At 39.3% G+C, this 21,023-nt stretch overlaps 1 protein-coding gene across 13 annotated transcripts in view; it reads left to right on the top strand.

Annotated features, from left to right (window-relative positions):
- Positions 1-17,129, top strand: part of TRIM2 (tripartite motif containing 2) — a 160,936-nt gene extending 143,807 nt beyond the window's left edge. For 10 of the 13 annotated variants that reach the window (XM_045465342.1, XM_045465331.1, XM_045465363.1 and 7 more), the window contains 4 exons: positions 2,143-2,323; positions 3,367-3,437; positions 7,740-7,880; positions 12,645-17,129. In XM_045465342.1, coding sequence (XP_045321298.1) covers positions 2,143-2,323; positions 3,367-3,437; positions 7,740-7,880; positions 12,645-12,797 — 546 coding nt within the window. In that variant the 3' untranslated portion in view covers positions 12,798-17,129. The remainder of the gene's footprint in view (positions 1-2,142; positions 2,324-3,366; positions 3,438-7,739; positions 7,881-12,644) is intronic. The other 3 variants (XM_045465353.1, XM_045465414.1, XM_045465402.1) reach the window with 1 other exon arrangement.
- Positions 17,130-21,023: the final 3,894 nt, after the last annotated feature.

Here is a 21,023-nt window from a genome sequence, read left to right as displayed (position 1 = left end):
TTTTTTTATTTTTTTTTTTAATTTTTTTTTTTTTCAACGTTTATTTATTTTTGGGACAGAGAGAGACAGAGCATGAACGGGGGAGGGGCAGAGAGAGAGGGAGACACAGAATCGGAAACAGGCTCCAGGCTCCGAGCCATCAGCCCAGAGCCTGACGCGGGGCTCGAACTCCCGGACCGCGAGATCGTGACCTGGCTGAAGTCGGACGCTTAACCGACTGCGCCACCCAGGCGCCCCAAGAAAAATCTTAATTACATACATGGCTCATGTTATATTTCTATCAGGCAGCACTAATATATAGAGAGAAAATAAGGGGACTAAAACAGAACCTAGGGTAATGAAATTATTTTGGAATTAAAAATTTTAATTTAAAAAGTAATACATGCAAATAGGTATTTGATGCTAAGGGCACCTGGGTGGCTTAGTTGGTTAAGCATCTGACTTCAGCTCAGGTAATAACCTCGCAGTTCATGAGTTCAAGCCCCGCATTGGTCTCTCACTGACAGTGCAGAGCCTGCTTGGGATTCTCTCTCTCCCCCCCCCACCACTTGCGCACACACACACACACACACTCTCTCTCTCTCTCTCTCTCTCTAGCAACAAACAAACCTTAAAAAAAGTATTTAAAATAACCTACAGATGAGCATAAAATGAAAAATAAGAGTTTGTCCTACCACCACTAATATCAATGGTTTCTTACTGGTCTCTTCCAGGAATATGTATGTATACATACATAAACACATTTCATTCAGGTAGGCTCAGACTATACTCACTGTTCAGTACCTTGCTTTGTTTAATAATATATCTGAGAAAGCATTTATAAAGACACATAGAGATCTACTTGACTCTCTAAGTCTCTGTGGTTCGTGCATCCCCCTCACCAGGCACTCTTTCTGGCTGCTTCCTCACCTTGGGTGCTCCTTCTCCTTCCTTGTCTATAGTGACCTGTTGCATTAAGTTTTTGTTCTCTATGGCTTCTAGGATAGCCTATTTGAATTCTCTCAGATTTACCAAACACTCAATACCAGGCACATTAAACAGGACCCAGTGAACGTGTTTGTCTCTGCAGTATGACTGAGACATCCTCCAGGAGAGGGGCTGGTCTTACTTGTCTGTGTCTACTCAGTGCCTGGAGTCATTAGCCATACAGTGGGTGCTCTATCACCCACCAAATGTTTGCAGAATTAGTAAATAAATGGGTGAATGAGTAAAGTACTTTATAATGGAGCTATAAATGGAAGGATATAAGATTAAGCATCTCCTAGCAAACAGGTATTTATATAGTCTACTCAGAAAACTGAGTAAGACTTCAAATGCATATGGTATGTGCTTGATAGAAATCTAATGCTTTTCTCCCATTTTAAAATACTGAAAACTGGAACCATTCAATCATCAGGGTTACCCGAAATAATGCTAGACTTTTAAAATTAATGTATTCGGCTAATAACTTGTTGACTACCTGGTTAGGCACCAAGAAGTATGCTGGTTCTGAGTACACAGTAGTAGACAAAACAGACATAACTCCTGCCTCCATGGAACTTAACACTGGTAAAGTTCAATGACAGATTCTTGGCAGTTTTGATACTATGATCTACAATAACGATGATAATGGCTTCCCTTTAATGACTACTTAATATGTGCTATACTCTACACTAAGCATTTTATCTACATTGTTTTACTTAGTACCTATCCCAAAAATGCCTTTGGAGGTTACTAAAGGTTTTTTTTTGTTTTTTTTTTTGTTTTTTTACATTTTTAAATATATAAGGAATCTGAAGCTTAAGGAAATCAAATCGATTTGTGCTATACCAGATGTGTCTAAAACAAGCGACAGGCATAGAACAGCCTTCCTACTCCTGACCCAGTGATCTTTTGCCACACCGCACTGCATCTTTACAAGGGAACTGTGACCCCAGTTAAGGGGATTCTAGAACATTCTTGGTGGTGATCCTCTTAAAAAGTAAGGATTTCACATAAATCTTAGTAGCAGATAATGGATGTGACAAAAACAGGACATCATTGTGACATATGAGTAGCTGTGCACCCTCATTTGAAGGTTCAAGTAAGTGTTCACTAAAACAGGTGTCTGTCTTCATGTTCTGTAGTGTTTTAAACTTCATTTTCTGTACTTGTTTCTAACAGACAAAAATCGGATCAGGAAAGTTGATGGGGCCCAAAGGAGTCTCTGTGGACCGCAACGGGCACATCATTGTGGTGGACAACAAGGCGTGCTGCGTGTTTATTTTCCAGCCAAATGGGAAAATAGTCACCAGGTTTGGTAGCCGAGGAAATGGGGACAGGCAGTTTGCAGGTACACTCGATGGTAATATGTAAACCCCCTTTTTTACGCTTCTTCTGCTCACATTTGCATGATGTTGGAGCATGTGGAAGATGCCTCAATCCCCAGTGTGTTTTCCGGCTTTAGGAAAGATACTGGGGATAAAATCTAAGCAAAAGCATGATGAGATGCTTCTCAATTACTCCGCCAGCAGTAAGTCGAACTGCGGTCCGTGTGTGGTTTTTATTGACAGCAGTTTACAGCTCAGAAGTCGAATCTTTGAACATTAAGTAAAACATAAAATTTAAAATAAAAATGTTTGAGGAACAGTGGAGTAACTCCAATTTCTACCTAGCTGTAGCTTTGTATAAGAGCGAGCTTCAGAATGAGAATTTTTTCCACCTTTCTAGATGATGGTAAGAGAGCAGGACTTTAGAAAATTTGCTGAGTACAGGAAGGGCAGTTCTGTTACTTCTCTTTCTGGTGTACCACTTTGCAAGCACAGGCTGACTTAGTTTTTAACATCTGCAAGAAGAGGCTGAAAACGGTATATTAAATTTTCTTTTTAAAAGGATGCTTTCGGCATTTGACAATAATTTGCATAATCATTTTTGTGCTTTGTCTCCAGTTCTGCCAGGTTCTGAACGTCACCCCAAATTACAAAATATGGGTTTCTGCTCTACTTTTTAAAAAAATATGACATATGGGCGTCTTTTTTCCCAGTACTAAGACTCCCCACATCCTCCCTAAAGGGACTAACATGTACTCAGAGAAGCTGGCAGATGTGACTTTCAGATGGTGCTGCAGAGAATGAATTCTGATGCTTATTGCTCGTTCCGCTTCGTTAAGGCTGCTGGCACTCTTAGCTTGATGTAAAAGAAGCCAGAGTAGACAGTCCCGAGTGTAGAATGATAGAGGACCTATGCCATCTAGAGCCAGAGTTCTAGCCGAATGATCTTTCAAGAACCGAGTCGATAATTCTTTGTTCTTTCTTAAATAACTAATATGTTGAATTTTGTAACTGCTGCGTTGTTGTAATCATTTTTATTGTTAACAGTAGTCACATATGTTTTTCATCTTTATTGCAGGTCCCCATTTTGCAGCTGTAAATAGCAATAATGAGATTATTGTTACAGATTTCCATAATCATTCTGTCAAGGTACTATAAACACACCAATTATTGTTCACTTTTAACTGCTGTTATTGAGAAATCAGCCTGAGAGAAAATAATGTAATACTCCCATATATGCACAGGAACTAAAGGAATGAGCCTGAAAGAGTACATTTTGCTTCTCCCTAAAGATGCAGGTTTTAATTTGGACCCACAGAGTTGGGAGAGTCAGAAAATCAAACAAAATGTGGTGGCGACAAGTTTTTTAATTTGAAATAGCTATAAATGGAGATGGCTTAAAAATTAAATTTGAAAAAGCAGTTGCTTGAACTTAGGCAGAACTTTCCAAAACTTAATATTTTGCCTCTATTCAATACATTAAAACAAGATCACTTTTTCAATTATCTGCATCATAAGGCCTTTCAAACAAAATTAGATATCTGAACTCCGCTAATATCTAAAATCTGTGCAGATTTTGTGAGGGAAATAGCCCTAGTACACATTCCTATAGATGTTTCATACTTTAGAGAATGCTTTCGCACACTTGGTGTTCCCCAGAATACAGTGCCCCTTCCCCTCCGCCCAGCAGTGTAGTACATCTTTCTTACTAGGTGTAGGGGGAAGAAAGATTTGAGATTTATTATGAGCAAATCAGGACATCCAGAAATGAAAACAAATTTGTGACTTACTGAAACGAGAAAATGTTTAATTACATTCTAGACCGCGGTTCCTAAGGTGGGGTGCATGTTCCACTGAAGGCACGCCAGGTGGCCATTGGCAGTGCACTGGCAGACATTTTCTTTTTGTTTTTTTTTTAACGTTTTATTTATTTTTGAGACAGGGAGAGACAGAGCATGAACGGGGGAGGGTCAGAGAAAGAGGGAGACACAGAATCTGAAACAGGCTCCAGGCTCTGAGCTGTCAGCACAGAGCCCGACGCGGGGCTCGAACTCACGGACTGCGAGATCGTGACCTGAGCCGAAGTCGGCCGCTTAACCGACTGAGCCACCCAGGCGCCCCAGACATTTTCATTTTAAGAGTCATGTGTTTATTTTTAGGGTTACCCTCTGTTTACATCAAGTGGTACTGGTTTGCACTTACAGAAGTGATACAAAGTTTTCCTTGTAAGTAAATTCGTTAAAATTTTTTAAGGTGAGGCCTTTTTAAAGGAAGGGTAAGAGGGAAATAGCATAGGTGGCGTATGCCAGTGACTAAAGTTTGCACTTAGAGACAACCATCGGGCAACCAAAGTTGTCAGTGTTGGTGACTGGAATAGCTATGTAGGGATAGGATTTCAACACCCAAAGGCACTCTCTCTTCTGAGTCCCTCACCGCTTCATCTCCCCCAGGTTGTCCCAAAAGATACATTTAACCCAAGTAAATGGAATGGTTTTGAGCTTTTTTTGGTGGATGCAAAGTGTAGGGCACAGTGGGCCTGCCCCTGATGGGGCAGGAAGAGGGGAAAGGATGCCCACCATTGCTTGCTTCTCAGGCTGCTTCCTGCCACATTGTGTCTCTGGAGTTGCTGCCATAGTGGGGGAGCTCTTTCCCCACTCCCCTACCTCCCTCAGTGTCTGTAAGCTGCAAATCCTCTCTCTCTACAGGAGGTGTCTTGGTAAACGGAAGAGGACATTGGGAAGAGTAGTGCTGGGAGGAGGGAAACAGCAGAGGCAGAAGGGACTGGGCTCTGGACTGCCCCCCCCCCCCCCCCCCCGCCGGGGGTGCTGTAACAGTCCTGTGTGATGAGCTTAACGATAACATAGGCTGTCCTCAGACTTCCTATCCTTCACTCACTTAATAGGGGAATCATTTAACTACAGGGCATTTAACCAGAAGATAACTCCTATGGATCAGCAAAGGCCAGCAAACGCCTGGTATAGATGCTGCCCACCCCCACCGGAAGACAGTCCTGTTAATCAAGTTGCTCTTTTCTACTAAGCGCAACTGTGGCCTCAGAGCCTTTCCGTCCCAGTGCTCCAGGCAGCCTCTATGAATCAACTGGCATTGGTATGTGGGAGGACTCCTAGTTACCAGCCCTGGCTGACAATGTAGAAGGAAATAAGACATATGTAAGTAATCAAAATGCAAGGCAGATAGCGATAAATTATTATTTTAATATAGGTACATATAAAGTTCTATAAGTATCCAGAAGAAAACAAAGAGCAGATTTCTGTAACTAAGACCATCAGGGAAGACTTCCAAGTGGAGGTGGTATTTGAGGTGAGCAGAATTTTGAAATCCGGAAAGGATTATCATCCAAGTGATAAAAACTTGCTATAAAAACTTGGATGAAAAGCAAAGCTGTAAAAACTATTTCAGCTCATGCATCTGCCTCTTAATATGTTTTCATCTGAATAATTTATAAGCAATTAAATGACATTTTAGGTGGGAAAAATAGAAGCTACAAGAAATTTGTAATTATTAAGATTCTGAAAACTCTTCAAGTTTTCAGTACAGCAGAGGTAGATTATTTTACTAATTTGAACTCAGTTTCCCTCTTATTTAAGAAAACCAGTGTTTTTTCTCTTCTGTTTGGCAGCTGTTGCCATATAGCTTTTATGGAATAGTTGGGCTTTTGTTTCCCCTGTGACACGTGGCGGTTAGCAGTGGTTCTGGATTCAATTCATTTCTCTATTGGTAAATGTAAAAACTGTGCCTATAGGTCGGGGCTAACAAATGGTCTAGTTCTTTAGCCATTTTCAGTGTGTATTTTGTTTTCATTGCAAAACAACTAAATTTGGCATTCTGCATTATTACAAAATGGGGCAGAAGCGTTTGTGTTTTTTGCAGTAGGCCAAGGAAAACACACCTCTTCAGAGAAATAAATACAAACAAACAAAAAGATTATTGGTAGGACTTATTAAGGGAAAAGATCAGAGAGTAAGAAATTATGTCTTCACCAGCATACAAACAATTTCATTGGCCTTTAAAACAAGAACGTTCTGTGTGAAAGGAGATAAAAGGAGTCAGGAAAGATTTTTAAAAAATAATCTTAGCCAAAGCTAGTTCTTGTCTTGTCCTTTCCAAAGAACCAAAGAGGTAGCTTGCTTAGCTGGCAAGTTATGTAATTAGTTCAAGAAGCAGTCATGATTCTTTTTCTTTATCTTAAAGGGAGTTTAGCCTTTAGAGATGGTTTGTCTCCCTTTGCTTCTCCAATGTACATAACTAAAAGAAAGAGAGTCATTTTAATCTTTCATGATCACAGAGATGGCAGTAGGAGAATCTGTAAAAGGCCCTGAGATCATTCTCAAATTAGGTCTGCACTCGGGTATGGTGAACTCCCTCTGTTCCACGTTTCAGGAACCCTTACTCTCATGGCTTTGCATGTGATACGTTTTGATTTGTTAATGGGTCCTTCAACATATGTTGGCTGCATCATAATGGAAGCTTAAAATAATATCCTGGAGATACTTCACAGCCATTAAATACCATCTGAATCAAGATAAAATTATGCTTACTGTAGCTTACAAATAACCACATAATAACAATTTATTTCTCTCCAAATCAATAATCTGTATTTGATACACGTATTTTAACACTCCATTAATAAGAATATTTAATTAACCACAACAAGCTATTGCTTGTCTAGATCATATATTAGAGAATTTGCTGAAGAGTTCTGTGTACCTCCCCAACTTCTCTCAGCCCGCTCCCCTCAGTATGCTCCATCCATCAAAGCCTTAGGGTCATATAACCTATCTATTTTAACTAAATATATATTCTGAAAAAAATATATTAAAAAGCCCTTCTCTTGTTCCTCACCTGTGCCATACACACACACACACACACACACACACACACACACACACTTTTCCCTTATATTCCTTTAGAAGTGTGAAGTCCAACTTGCTCTTTCTCACGTTGACTTTGTAAAATGGTAATAAATTCTGAGCACCCAGCCTAACAAAAAGCTCCACGGTCCTGATCCAACTTTGATCATCCCTCCTGTTAGAAATAGTAATATTTCTGTTCTTGAAATTTAGCTATTTATTCAAAGGCAGGAAGAATAATACTGTTGAAAATTATAGCTCCACTTTCTTATCCTGCCTTATATTCCTATATATTTTATAATTTATAACAAAAGTATTTTTCATGTAAGTATTCAATAACCAGATAGGGGCTAGAAATAAGAACTGATTTAACCAATGATAAATCAAATTTATATAGTAAATTGGGGAACCATAAGTAATATAGGGGTCTACTTTGTAGATTTTTTTGTTTTTTTTTTTTTTTTAGAATGTCTTAACTCATAATAAAAAATCTGCTGAGATACATATTTTTTTTAAACCCGTAATGTTGGCTCAACTATTTTTGGTTTAAAATAAAATCATTTAAAAATATCTCATACAGGTGTTTAATCAGGAGGGAGAATTCATGTTGAAGTTTGGCTCAAATGGAGAAGGAAATGGGCAGTTTAATGCTCCAACAGGTGTAGCAGTGGATTCAAATGGAAACATCATTGTAGCAGATTGGGGAAACAGCAGGATCCAGGTAAACTCACGTAATGCTAATGTATTTGTTTAGAGTGACGGGTGTTTGTTGAAAGTGAAGAATTGGCTGTCTCCCAACTGGGATGTTTTCCATTGTTCATTGGTTAGGTTTTCATAGACCGTCTCAGGAGAAGTGCTAAACTAAGGTGGAGGAGAAGTGGAGTAGAGGTGGAGGAGAAAAACATCAACAGGTTACCAGAGTGAAAACCTCCGAATTGGGAATTTTTAACACAAAAGTGTTTGTGGATAGAAATCGAGAGGTCCATCCATTGAACAAAAATATTATATTACTGTTTTTACTAGCTTCCAACTAAAAGCTCATTTTCTTTAATTATGAATATAGGCAACAATCACCATAGTTTTAGGAACACCTATAACTTTGTCACCAAGAGGAATCATGGTTGCAGAGGTCTTGAATTGTCATATATGCTCATCACTCTTTCAGAACCAGTCAGTGTTACATGACAATTTAGATGAGATGGATCCATCACCATTTCTTGTTATTTAATGTGTTGGTTTAAAAAGCACACATATTGGGGCGCCTGGGTGGCTCAGTCGGTTGAGTGTCCGACTTCAGCTCAGGTCACGATCTCGCAGCTCGTGAGTTCGAGCCCCGCGTCAGGCTCTGTGCTGACAGCTCAGAGCCTGGAGCCTGTTTCAGATTCCATGTCTCCCTCTCTGTCTGTCCCGACCCGCTCGCATTCTGTCTCTGTCTCTCTCAAAAATAAGTAAACATTAAGAAAATTAAAAAAAAATAAAAATAAAAAAATAAAAAGCACACATATTACTATATCGCAGTTTTGTACAATTTTGATAACTATGTTTTAATAATGATTGTTTTCCTTTATAATCCCATGTATTTTGTTTTATGCATTTAAAAACATTATTCTGCTGAATAACCTGAGTCAAAGAGGAAGTCCCAAGGAAAAATTTAAAATATACTGGCCTGAATGAAAGTACAAATATAGCGTATCAAAGTTTGTGGTGTGCAGCTAAGAGGGTCCTTAAAGGAAGATTTTTCCCCCAGCTTTATTGCGATATAATTGGCATATATATTGTGTAAGTTTAAGGTGTGTAATATGATTCGATACACTCATATATTGCAAAATGATTACCACCATAGCTTTAGCCAATACCTCTGTCACCGTCACGTTACTACCATTTGTTTTTTGTGGTGAGAACATTTAGATCCCCTCTCTTAGCAAAACTTTCAAGTATATAAAATTGTTTTATTAACTATAATCACCATACAATGCATTAGATCCCCAGAACTTATTCATCTTCTAACTGGAAGTTTATACCCTTTGACCAACTTCTCCCCATTTCCCCCACTCTCCAGCCCTGGCAGCCACCATTCTACATGAGAGGGAACTTACTGGCACTAAGTGCTTACATTAGAAAGTCAGAGATCACGAATCCCAGCTCCTACCTCAAAACCAGAAGTAGAGGAGCAGAACAGCCTGAAAGCAAACAGGCGGGAGGAAATAGTGCAGATAGGATCAGAAATCAGTGTAGTGCAAGGCAAACAATAGAGAAGAGCAGTGAAACAGAAAGGTGGTTCCTTGGAATGCTCAGTAAGATGACAGACCTCTAACGAGACCGCTAAAGGAAAAGACACAAAGTGCTAATATCATCACAGACTCCGCAGGCATACGGAAGTTCTGTGAACTCTACATGCGCATTTTTGACAATTTAGATGAGATGGACCAATTTCTCAAAAAGTACAAATTCCACAACTCACTCAATATAAAATAAATAACCTGACTACCCCAACAACTGTTAAGGAAATGTAGTTAATAATTTTAAAACTCCCCAAAAATAAATCTCTAGACTCGAATGGTGTTACGGGAGTATTCTGCCAAACTAGGTGAAAGGTACACAGAATTTCTCTGTACTATCGTTGGAACTTCCTATGAATCTATAATTATTTCAAAATTAAAAGTGAACAAAAACATTTTAAATATAATAATGAATTTAAATATATTTTCATGGTTTAGGATTAATGGTGTCATGATGGCATTTGCCATTTTAATTGGGTATAAAAAATAATAAAAGTGGGGCGCCTGGGTGGCGCAGTCGGTTAAGCGTCCGACTTCAGCCAGGTCACGATCTCACGGTCCGTGAGTTCGAGCCCCGCGTCAGGCTCTGGGCTGATGGCTCAGAGCCTGGAGCCTGTTTCTGATTCTGTGTCTCCCTCTCTCTCTGCCCCTCCCCCGTTCATGCTCTGTCTCTCTCTGTCCCAAAAATAAATAAAATGTTGAAAAAAAAATTAAAAAAAAAAAAAAAAATAATAATAATAAAAGTGGTTACATTCTGGAAAAAAAGAATTAAAACATTATTTTGAGGTCTGTAGTTGTTTCCAGACAAAAAAAGTAGATTTTTCTCTAAATTAAGAACAAAGGTTTTGAATCCCCAGACTAAGAAAGACTATTCTTTTCTCAATTTCTCTTCCCAGAAGAATCTAAACATACATGTGCAGGCAGGGTTATTCATCCTTGCCAATATGGCCCTGTGCCGAATTTCTGAGACCTCAGAATGCACGGGTTAAATCAGGTAGCATCCAGGTGTCTTTGTGAAGACAGTAGTGTTTAGCCGTTTGAATGTGATACTGGTATTACTTCCCAGAAAAAGGACTGAGACTATAAATGCTTTTATTTCTCCTTATATTTATCTTGCTTAATTATGCTAATGTACATCTACATTTGAAAGAGCTATTCTATTGTGTTGGAAAGCTAGAAGCCAGACTGGGAACCAAGTTCACAAAGCAGTTCTATAGACTACAGGTGCTTAGCTGTTTGTATTGTGGCCCTCCTAGCACCTGCCTAGTCACACTGCCTTGTGAAACACCTATGGGCCAAACAGAATGGTCAAAAGAAACCAGCCTGGGCCTTGTGAAAGAAAAATGTTCCTTGTATTTCATCATGGCAGAAGCTTCTAGCCCAAAAGAAGACTACTTCATATCCAGATGTACATGTTGTGGGGCGCCTGGCTGGCTGAGATGGTAGAGTGTATGAATCTTGATCTCAGGGTTGTGAGTTTGAGCCCCACACTGGGTGTAGAGATTACTTAAAAACAAAATATTCTAGAAAACCCACAAATGTACATGTTGAGTTATTGACTTCTTTTTTTTTTTAATTTTTTTTTAATGTTTGTTTATTTTTGAGACAGAGAGAGACAGAGTGTGAGCAGGGGAGGGGCAGAGAGAGAGGGAGACACAGACTCTGAAACAGGCTCCAGGCTCTGAGCTGTCAGCACAGAGCCCAACACGGGGCTTGAACTCACAAACTGTGAGATCATGACCTGAGCCGAAGTCGGACGCTTAACCCACAGAGCCACCCAGGAGCCCCAAGTTATTGACTTCTTATAACTCCTTCTTTTCTGAAAAGGAAGTGCCTGGGTGACTCAGTCGGTTAAGCATCTGACTTGGGCTTAGGTCATGATCTCAGGGTTCATGGGTTCAAGCCCTACATCAGGCTCTGTGCTGACAGCTCGGAGCCTGGAGCCTGCTTCGGATTCTGTGTCTCCGTCTCTCTCTGCCCCTTCCCACTCGCGCGTGCTCTCTTTCTCTCAAAAATAAATAAACATTTTTAAAAAAATGAAAAGGGGGCGCCTGGGTGGCTCAGTCGGTTGAGCGTCTGACTTCGGCTCAGGTCATGATCTCGAGGTCTGTGAGTTTGAGCCCCGCGTCAGGCTTTGTGCTGACAGCTCAGAGCCTGGAGCCTGCTTTGGATTCTGTGTCTCCCTCTCTCTCTGCCCCTCCACCCACTCATGCACTGTCTCTCTCTCTCTCTCTCTCTCTCTCTCTCTGTCAAAAATAAATAAACATTAAAAATTTTTTCTAATAAATAAAAGAGGTTAGAGTGGGAGAGAGAGCCAAAGCATAAGAGGCTCTTTTTTTTTTTTTTTTTTTTTTTTTACATTTATTTATTTTTGAGAGACAGAGAGCACAAATTGGGGAGGGGCAGAGATGAAAGGAGACACAGAATCCGAAGCAGGCTCCAGGCTCCGAGCTGTCAGCACAGAGCCCGATGTGGGGCTCGAACTCACCAACCGTGAGATCATGACCTGAGCCGAGGTCGGACGCCTAACCGACTGAGCCACCCAGGCGCCCCTAGACTCTTAAAAACTGAGAACAAACTGAGGGTTGATGGCAGGTGGGAGGGAGGGGAGGGTAGGTGATGGGCATTGAAGAAGGCATCTTTTGGGATGAGCACTGGGTGTTGTATGGAAACTAATTTGACAATCAATTTCATATAATAAAAAATAAAAAAATTTTTTTCTAATAAATTAATTTTTAAAAAATGAAAAGGTAAAAAAGATCTTTATTTTCTCATTGTATATTATGACTCAGAACCATTCCTTTGTGGTCTAGTGGCTGATTTTTCTGTCTTATGATTGGGGATAAAAGAGAGATGTGAGGCTGGAAGTGTGGAAAATGAAGGCTAAGAGTAGGAGACAAGGGCCCTTCATTTTCAGGCACCACTGAAGACTATTCCCCTCAAACTGACCACTGTTAAGAATGTAAATGAGGTCTGGTGGCCAATGGCATGCTCCTTGTCAGTGACTCTGAGGGATAGAGAGTGAAAGGAGGAAAAGCAAGGTAGGTGGAGTGAAGGATCGGATATATGATCATTACCTAAACGATCCTGTTGGGTTACACGCATGCTTTTGTATTGACAATATTAGCATTAAGGGTTTTCTAACTCCTGTTTCATCATATTACTCTAACTTTTCCTGTAACACTCTGACTTTATATTTTTTACAGGTTTTTGATGGAAGTGGATCATTTTTGTCCTACATTAACACATCTGCCGACCCACTGTATGGCCCCCAGGGCCTGGCCCTGACTTCAGATGGTCACGTTGTGGTTGCAGACTCTGGAAACCACTGTTTCAAGGTCTACCGGTACTTACAGTAGTGGTGGGCAGATGGACCCCCCTCTCCCAAAGGTCTTGCACTATAAACTGGAAGGGATTTCTCGACGCGGGACCAGATTACACTAGACTTTTCATGCTAGGAGGAATCATTGGCGAACTTTCCAAGGTGATTTCTGAATGTAACAATTTCCTTAAAAACTGCATATCTGATTTCTGTAATTCGCCTTTAGGGTTTGAAAGAAGGAAATCCCTTCTACTGAATCTTTGGAAAACGCAGCGTTTCACACCTGTGAACTATGGCTTCTAGGACAGGGATTTATGTAGTTGAACTGATTTTGCAAATCAAGCAAGCACTAAAAAAAACCTAGAATATTTAAAGGTGTTTGTTAATCCCGTGAATGGTAGCTTTTGTGCAGAGCCTCCAAAAACAAAACAAAACAAAACAAAACAAAAACAGAATCTGTTGTACTTTATTTAACTTCAATTACAAGACCCGGGGGATCTTCTAACCTCACTTTTACAGTCGGTCTTAACTCATGTGACATTTTTTTGGTTATCAATAACTACATGTAAATTAGGAGAAAATAAAACTGTCTTGCAAAACCCTCCCAGATGTGATTAGGCAGGCCTCTTGAGTTTAGCACTTAAAAACCACTGCACATATCCCATCCTTTCTGGGTTAGATCAAAGATCCTTTTTGTGTGTTCTCACCTTTTCTCTCCTGCTCCCCTTGTATCAAAAAACAGAGTCCATTTTCAGGGAAACCTGAAATTCCTAATGCTTTAAAAAGCATATTACAATAGCAATGCTACCTTTTGGTGAACAAACAGCCCCCCTCAACTCCAGATTAGTGCACTGGCATGTAATCAAGAAAAAGTCAGTCACATTTTATGTGCCATGTTCTCACGTGTCTCTCCTCTTCCACTTCACGAAAGCGAAAGCTTTACCTCCTGCAAAATGTCAGCACATGTAGTAGGACGCCAGTGTCCTAGGACAGAGAGCCATAAGTAGCCCTTTGGAGGACGGATGGTGTCAACCAAAGGCATGTGATTGATTAATGGTTTCCCTTTAGAAAGCAAGTGTTACCAAAGTCGTGTTATCTCGAAAGCATTACAGGTAAGGGCATGTTACGGTTATTTATCATTGTCTAATGAATAGTAGAGGCATTAAAGGACTATGTATACATGATTAGGGTAAGGTAGAATGTATCATATATATATATATATATAGCTGAACCTTTGGTGTATTGAAATAGGCAGCACTCTGAAAGACAGAAGCATCGTCCAGCACATCCCTTTACTGAGCAGTTTAAAGCCGTCCCTAGTAGAGCAAGCCCTAAAACAGGTATAATTTTCACCATTTTCCAGGAATGATGGTATTGGCTGACTTTTAGTCAGAAAATGGCCTTCTGTGCTTTCAAAAGCAAAAACAAAACGAAAACAGGTTGAAAGAAAAGGAAACGTTGAACTTTAGTTACTCTTAATTTAAACTAAGTATAAATGGGTTTTGAGAAATGTGAAGAAAAGTTTAGTCAATTGTTAATCTGTCTTTGATACTGTAAGGTAAGACGTGGTCTATTTCCACTGTTTAATTTTCTACTCAGTTCTACCAAATAGGATGTCATGTTTGGCATCTTTGATATGACTTTGGGATCTTTTTCACTGAAAGCACCTTAGAACTGTACTATAAGAAAACATTTCCCATATGTATAATTATATGTGATGTTTATTGCTTAATTTATAACCCAGTCATTCTCTTAAAATAGGACTTTTTTAAATTTAGAAGGGAAATCTAGCTACTTCCAATTGTCTGTCAAATTTATTATGCCCAAATCAACCTCTCAAAAAAAATGTTTTCAGGAAGATTTACATTTAGGTTTAGAATTTCTTTTTCTTTTTTCTTTTTTTTTTTTTAGTTAGGTAGAGTTTTCAAAATATTTGAGACCGTGATAAAGTTATAAAATTCAATAGCATTTTCAGATGTTAAATAAAATACTGTTTCCTAACATCAGCGAACTAAGTCTTTGAATTCAAACACTCGTATTTAATGAGTGCTTACTAGGTGCCAGGCACTATTTTAGGCACTGGGGATACAGCAATAGACAAAAGAGACAAAAATCCCTGCCTGCTTGGAGCTTACACTCTAGGGAGGGAATTTCATTTTGCCCTTTACTAACATTCTGCATAAAAGATAAGCTAGACCTTTGATAGGTCCTAGTCCGTTTAAAAGAAAACCTTTTAAATTTGTTAAAATAACTTCTGTTTGTTTTCACAAGTAAAAGTGGCTTCCTGTTTAGATTCTGTCACAGGCTATTGGTCTTAAGACTAGTTGACTTAAAAGTGTTTTTTGCACAACATTGAAATTATACTTGTGAATTTAGAAATTAACTAGCCGTCCTACCATATCGGGCTGGGTATCTCAATAATATATTGAATATGAAGCTATTTTTTTTTAAATCTGTCAATATTGGCACAAATTGGAATGGAAGAATAGATAGTTTGATTCAGACTTGTTCCACTATCTGTTACTAAAACACATGTTGTGGGCACTCTAAGAAACACTGTATTTTCCCCTCCAAAATATATAATCATGTACGGTAAAGTATAGATAACATTTCACATTTGGATACATATTAGCATTTACTGTATTTCTTGATGAGCATATTTGAGGAGGGAAAGTGCTGCTGATAAGATAGAGTAGACAAGATTTACATGAAATTTTGTCACATTCTCTGGAAAATGGTTTCTGGTAAACTGAGAAGGATATTAAAATAAGTGATTTTTTTTTTCCCTGAGCTATCATTATTGTTTGATTTCTCTTTGTCAAGTGTACAGAACCTGTCATACGTTCATGATAAGTAGCACTGAGAAATTACCCATTCAAATGTCCCCTGGGCACTTATGGCAGAATATTGCCAGTTTGAATGTAAAGGTCAGTGACAATGCATTCCCTCCAAAACAGACCTCCCCTGCTGGGCTTGGGGGACCGTGGTGACCTGGCCATCCAGAAACACGTGAATAAAAAGCCTTTATGACTGTTCACCATTTTTTAAAATGGTACTTAGTATCTTGATCAAACTTTAGTCTCCAGTAACTAAACAAATCCCCAAGTTTCCTTATTTTAATTTACTCTTTGACTAGATTTGAGACAAATAAATACTACAGGTCCATGCAACTAGAACACAGTTGCTTCTACTACTAAATATACAGGGTATGTCCTCACATGAAGTTGACTGGAATAGCAGTATACTAGCAAGTGTCCATGGATCCTTAACATGGAAGGATTCACATAAATGCTTTGCTAATACCTACTGAGTTAATTGGAGGAAATAGCAAATAAATATTAGGCAATGTGCAGATTACTTCAAAAGGGAAAAACCTTTTTGTACATTTGGACTCTATAGTATCCTCCCTATTCACCAGCTTCTGGAAAGGGAGGAGTATTTTTAGTTTACTAATTTAACAACAAGACATTTCCAGGTAGGAGAACATTGAAGCTGTTTGCTTGAGAACATCATCTAATTTTGCTTAAAATCGAACGTCGTAATACTGTTGCATTCTGTAAATGTTGCAGGGTTTTAAACTTTACAATTATTTTAATATTTTTGATAACTAGGAATCTAGTATTGCCATAAAGGAAACTAAGTGCCCATTAAAGATTTGTTTGGTATAAATAAATGATTTTTTTGTTTTGTTTTAAATGACAGTAAGCTACAAATCATGATGTTAATCTTAAACTTTCTGAAGATGAACTGTGTGGCAGTGATTGTGTGGTCTGTTTGTGGAGAATGTATGGAAGCTATTAATATTCTAAAATAGATTAATAAATTGGCTATGTTGTCCCAATGAATGTACAGCACGTCCATTAACTTTCAAAAGCAACACAGCCTTAAACTCAATGCTTTTGCTTTATGACATGGGAATGTTCTGTCATCAACAGAGTGTATTCTTGTAATAGAATTCTTTATATCATTTTCAATTCTATAGCCTTTCAATCCTATGTATGAGTATAAAGGATTTCTGCTTCCTTTGTTTCTTTTTAAATTTTGTACATTCCATCTTTTTAGGTCTGTTTCATACGTTTTGTGTATAGAACACTAAGTCTTGCGCGCTCTGACATGGATACTGATATATTCTCATTTGTTCTTTTATGAATCGAAATGCTGACTGCCTATTTAAAGAAAAGAATGAACGCTGTGCATCAAAGTGTTTGTATGTCCGTAGCTACATATGTACCACAGTATTTTGGATGCTTTAGTCTACAATAAAACTTTAAATTAATTCTGTCTTGAAACATAGGAGAAACAAGATTCATGTGTATACCTTTACCATGCACAAAATCTCAAATCATTATAATAAAGCTTGTTTTCTCCATTTCCAGGGTGAATGTTTATGTATTGCTTGGTTTTTTAGTAAAGGGAAATGAAGGAATGTTCTACAATACGGGGAAGATAATCAATACCTCAAACAAACTGTTTATAAAAGTGAGAAAAGCATAGTGAAATTTTTGTTGTTTACGATGCTAATAATCAGGTGAGCATTTACGATGTATCTTAAGCAGGAATTTGGAAAATCATGACATGTATGTCTAGCAAATATATTTAGAAGTCCAAATAGACCCAAAGCAATGTGCTTATAATCCTTAAAGAATCACAGGACAGACCTTCTGGCATCAGGGTGGTCACATTTCTAGGGGGTGAAGAACTAGAAAGGGACCTCGCTGCAAATATTGTCTTTAGGTTCCAAAATTTAATTAAAATAAAATTCATTACAATAAAAGGTTTTTTTTAGAGGTTAGGGGTTTATTTATTTATTCATTTATTTTTTAAATATTTTATTTATTTTTGAGATAGAGATAACACGAGCAGGGGATAGGCAGAGAGAGGGGGACAGAGGATCCAAAGTGGGCTCCATGCTGAGAGCAGACAGCCTGATGTGGGGCTCAAACTCACCAACTTCGAGATATAACCTGAGCTGAAGTTGGACACTTAACTGACTGAACCACCTAGGCTCCCCTACAATACAATTTTTTATATTCCATCAAGCTAATGGCCAAGCATTTCGAGCAGTACTCACAACATCTAAAGATTATGTCCAGACAGGCCTCTGGAGGCTTGGTTGTAAAGGAACCTGATGATAAATGTACAAATAATAGGGTATCACTATGTCATATCCTTCCAAAGAAGATAGTTTCAACTGGCTTTCTTTCTTTTTTTTTTTTTTTAAAGTTTATTTTTGAGAGAGCGAGAGAGAGACAGAGTGTGAGTGGGGGAGGGGCAGAGGGGGAGGGAGACAGAATCCAAAGCAGGTTCCAGGCTCTGAGCTGTCACCACGGAGCCTGAAGTAGGGCTCGAACCCACAGACTGTGAGATCATGACCTGAGCCAGAGTCGGAAGCTGAACTGACTGAGCCAGCCAGGTGCCCTGGCTTTCATAAATCGAATAAACTTTACATTGGTCTCTATTCATAATGTCAAAGTTGTCATTTTAATACTGCTAACCTATAGGTCAGGTATCTTCCCCACAAGACTTAAGGACAGATAAGCTCTCAACTTGAGTGGTGTATGGGTTTGATATTTGATCTTTTGTTCTCCTATAACGGACTCTTGTCTTTCTTCATTAATTATAAATAAGTCATGGCCTTACATATATATGCATAGAACTTTTTTATTTATAGGCTTTTTGATTTTTCATTAAGTCTGGAATACTAAAATTTTCTTTTGAGTATCCTTTGTGAACAATGGAGGAACACAACAAAAATTTCTTGTTTTGTTTTTTTGGAGGGTTAAAAAAACCTCTAATAGTTTGTAACTCTACAAGAGGAGACTAAGTCAGTCTTGGAAGGACAGATGAAATAGAAATGAGAAAAAGGCCAAACATGTAACTGCGGGTATTGGTTTTATTTAATCCTGCGTCCATTCTTCACTTATTTTTTCTTTAAACCAAGCAGGCACCATTGCCATCATGGGCCATTTGGAGATTTTCAGATGCAGAGAGCATGGCATTCCTGATAAAAGCCAGTTGTCCACATTTAAGCATCTCTCAAATTATCCTTTGAGAACTCATTTCCCATAAAGCCAGCTGCACTCCTTTCCAGAGCAGCCAAGTTCAACTAAAGCTGCAGTGTATTATTTACCCTAAGTGAAGAGGCAGGAAGGGCAAATGATATTCTATCCTCTACCCCACGCTACTGCCTTTTTTTGTTGTTGCTGTCATTGGACAAATGTCTAAGCACTTGTGATACACCAGGGTTTAAGGTAGGTGTAAGGGATATAAAGATGAGGTAAAGCCTGTGGCCTCTAAGAGCTTGCAGTTTGGTTAGTGAACCAGGCCAGGTAATTATAATACCATGAGCTGCTTTTATATGCATTCACTAGCAAATATTTACTGAGTCTAGTATATTCTAGCCACTAGGGAACAGCAGCAAACTAAAAAGTCCCTATTCTCATGGAGCTTTAATTCTACTGGAATGAAACTTACATCAATGTGTGTGTGTATGTGTGTGTGTGTGTGTGTGTGTGTGTGTATTCATGTTCAGTGTGTGTATATATATACATATGTGTGTGTGTGTGTACGTGTGTGAAGATATATATAATATATAATGGCTGGCTACATGATTTGTGGGGGCTGATGCAAAATGAAAATGCAGGAACCCTCCTTCAAAAAGAATGTAAAAGGCTTTTTCCTTTTTTCTGTGGCCTCTTGACCTGTGGTGGTGGTTTGTATTTGCTATTTAATGTTCTGCTCCCTGGGGCATAGGGATACTTGCTGTCTAAGTAGAGACCCTCATGGGCACCTGGGGCCCCACACCATGACTCAGACTTCCCCATGGCTTGGGCCCGGGCCTCCTGCCAGGAATGGAGGGTGGCAGGGGTCACTGGATGGGGCTGAGGGAACTGGCAGGTAAGAACTTGCCCCAGAAGAAGGCAGAGGGCTGGTGTTGCCGCCGGACCACTTATGAGCCAACACTAGGTAAAAGATGGCGAGAGAGCATGAGGTGAAGAACAAGTTCAATGTCGTGAGGCCACAGGATGCTCAAGAAGAAATGAGGAGAAATGAGACTGGGCTGCAAAAAGGAGTAAGTTCCTTACTGTGCCTGTTCTCCCAGATGGAATGATTAGAAACTATGATACAGAGCAAATTAAGGTAAGAGCCATAAGAGAAGTGTTAATAAAACACAAGGGAAGTTCTGAGTTATCACATGATTCATGGGCACAATCCTGCTTTATGCCACATAATTATAAATAACAGTCCCTTTCGTTCTCAGATGTGCCCCGTTTGGATGATAAATTGTATACTTACTCTACACCAGTGTTTCTCAACCTTTTTTCCATTATCATCCCCCTAAGGAGCTCTCTTACACATTTTTTCCTAATCTCCCCTACCCCCACTCCATGAAATGTTACTACCGGAGATGTACCGTGTATCTGTTTATGTACTATAGCCCTTTGGAGAGCCACAGACCATCTGAGATTTTTCCAGCTTCCAGGAGCCCTCGTTGAAACCGATGCTCTGCAAAAATGATACAATAGCATTGTCATTTTTAACTCAGGGGATGTGGGATGACTGAGAAGTTGATAATGGTGACTATTTCTTGGGGTACCTGGGTGGCTCAGTCGGTTGGGCATCCGACTCTTGGTTTCGACTCAGGTCATGATCTCTCGGTTCGTGAGTTCGAGCCCCCCATCAGGCTGTCTGCTGTCATTGCAGAGCCCACTTTGGATCCTCTGCCCCCCCATCCCTCCCCCACTCATGCACTCTCTTTTTCTCTCAAAAATAAACATTAAAAAAAAATTTTTTTAATGTTGACTATTTCTTATTTGAAATGTTCTCCTTTCACGGTTTTTCATTCTCCTTCTTTTCCTACCTTGTAGACTTCTCCCTCTGTCTTTTCCAAATTACTTTCTTTTCCTGCTTCCTTAATAAGACGTTTCTTCTAGAGGTCATGCTTTTCAGAATTTCAAGGAAGGGCCATGAGAAGGTTATCTTCAGTTTGGAGTATATTTCCTGAGAAAGCAAGGGAACCGGAGACAGGAGAATGTGTCTCTTCTCCTTGGTGGTGTCACTCTGAGGTCTGGTATTTTAAAATGGGTGCACATCTGGAATCTCAGAGAAGTGTAACTACAATTCAGGGCCATTTAGGATACAGCTACTGTTCAATGAGTAACCCACTCTATGTGCACTTAGTACTCATCCTTCCCAAGAGAAGACCCAATTGAGTCCATTTGTCACTGTCCAAGGCTACCTTGGCCACCTCAAAGGCAAGGGG

Source organism: Leopardus geoffroyi, chromosome B1 (genome assembly GCF_018350155.1).
Source record: "Leopardus geoffroyi isolate Oge1 chromosome B1, O.geoffroyi_Oge1_pat1.0, whole genome shotgun sequence".
In the NCBI taxonomy this organism is placed as follows: Eukaryota; Metazoa; Chordata; class Mammalia; order Carnivora; family Felidae; genus Leopardus; species Leopardus geoffroyi.
This window is presented reverse-complemented; position numbering and strand designations above follow the sequence as displayed.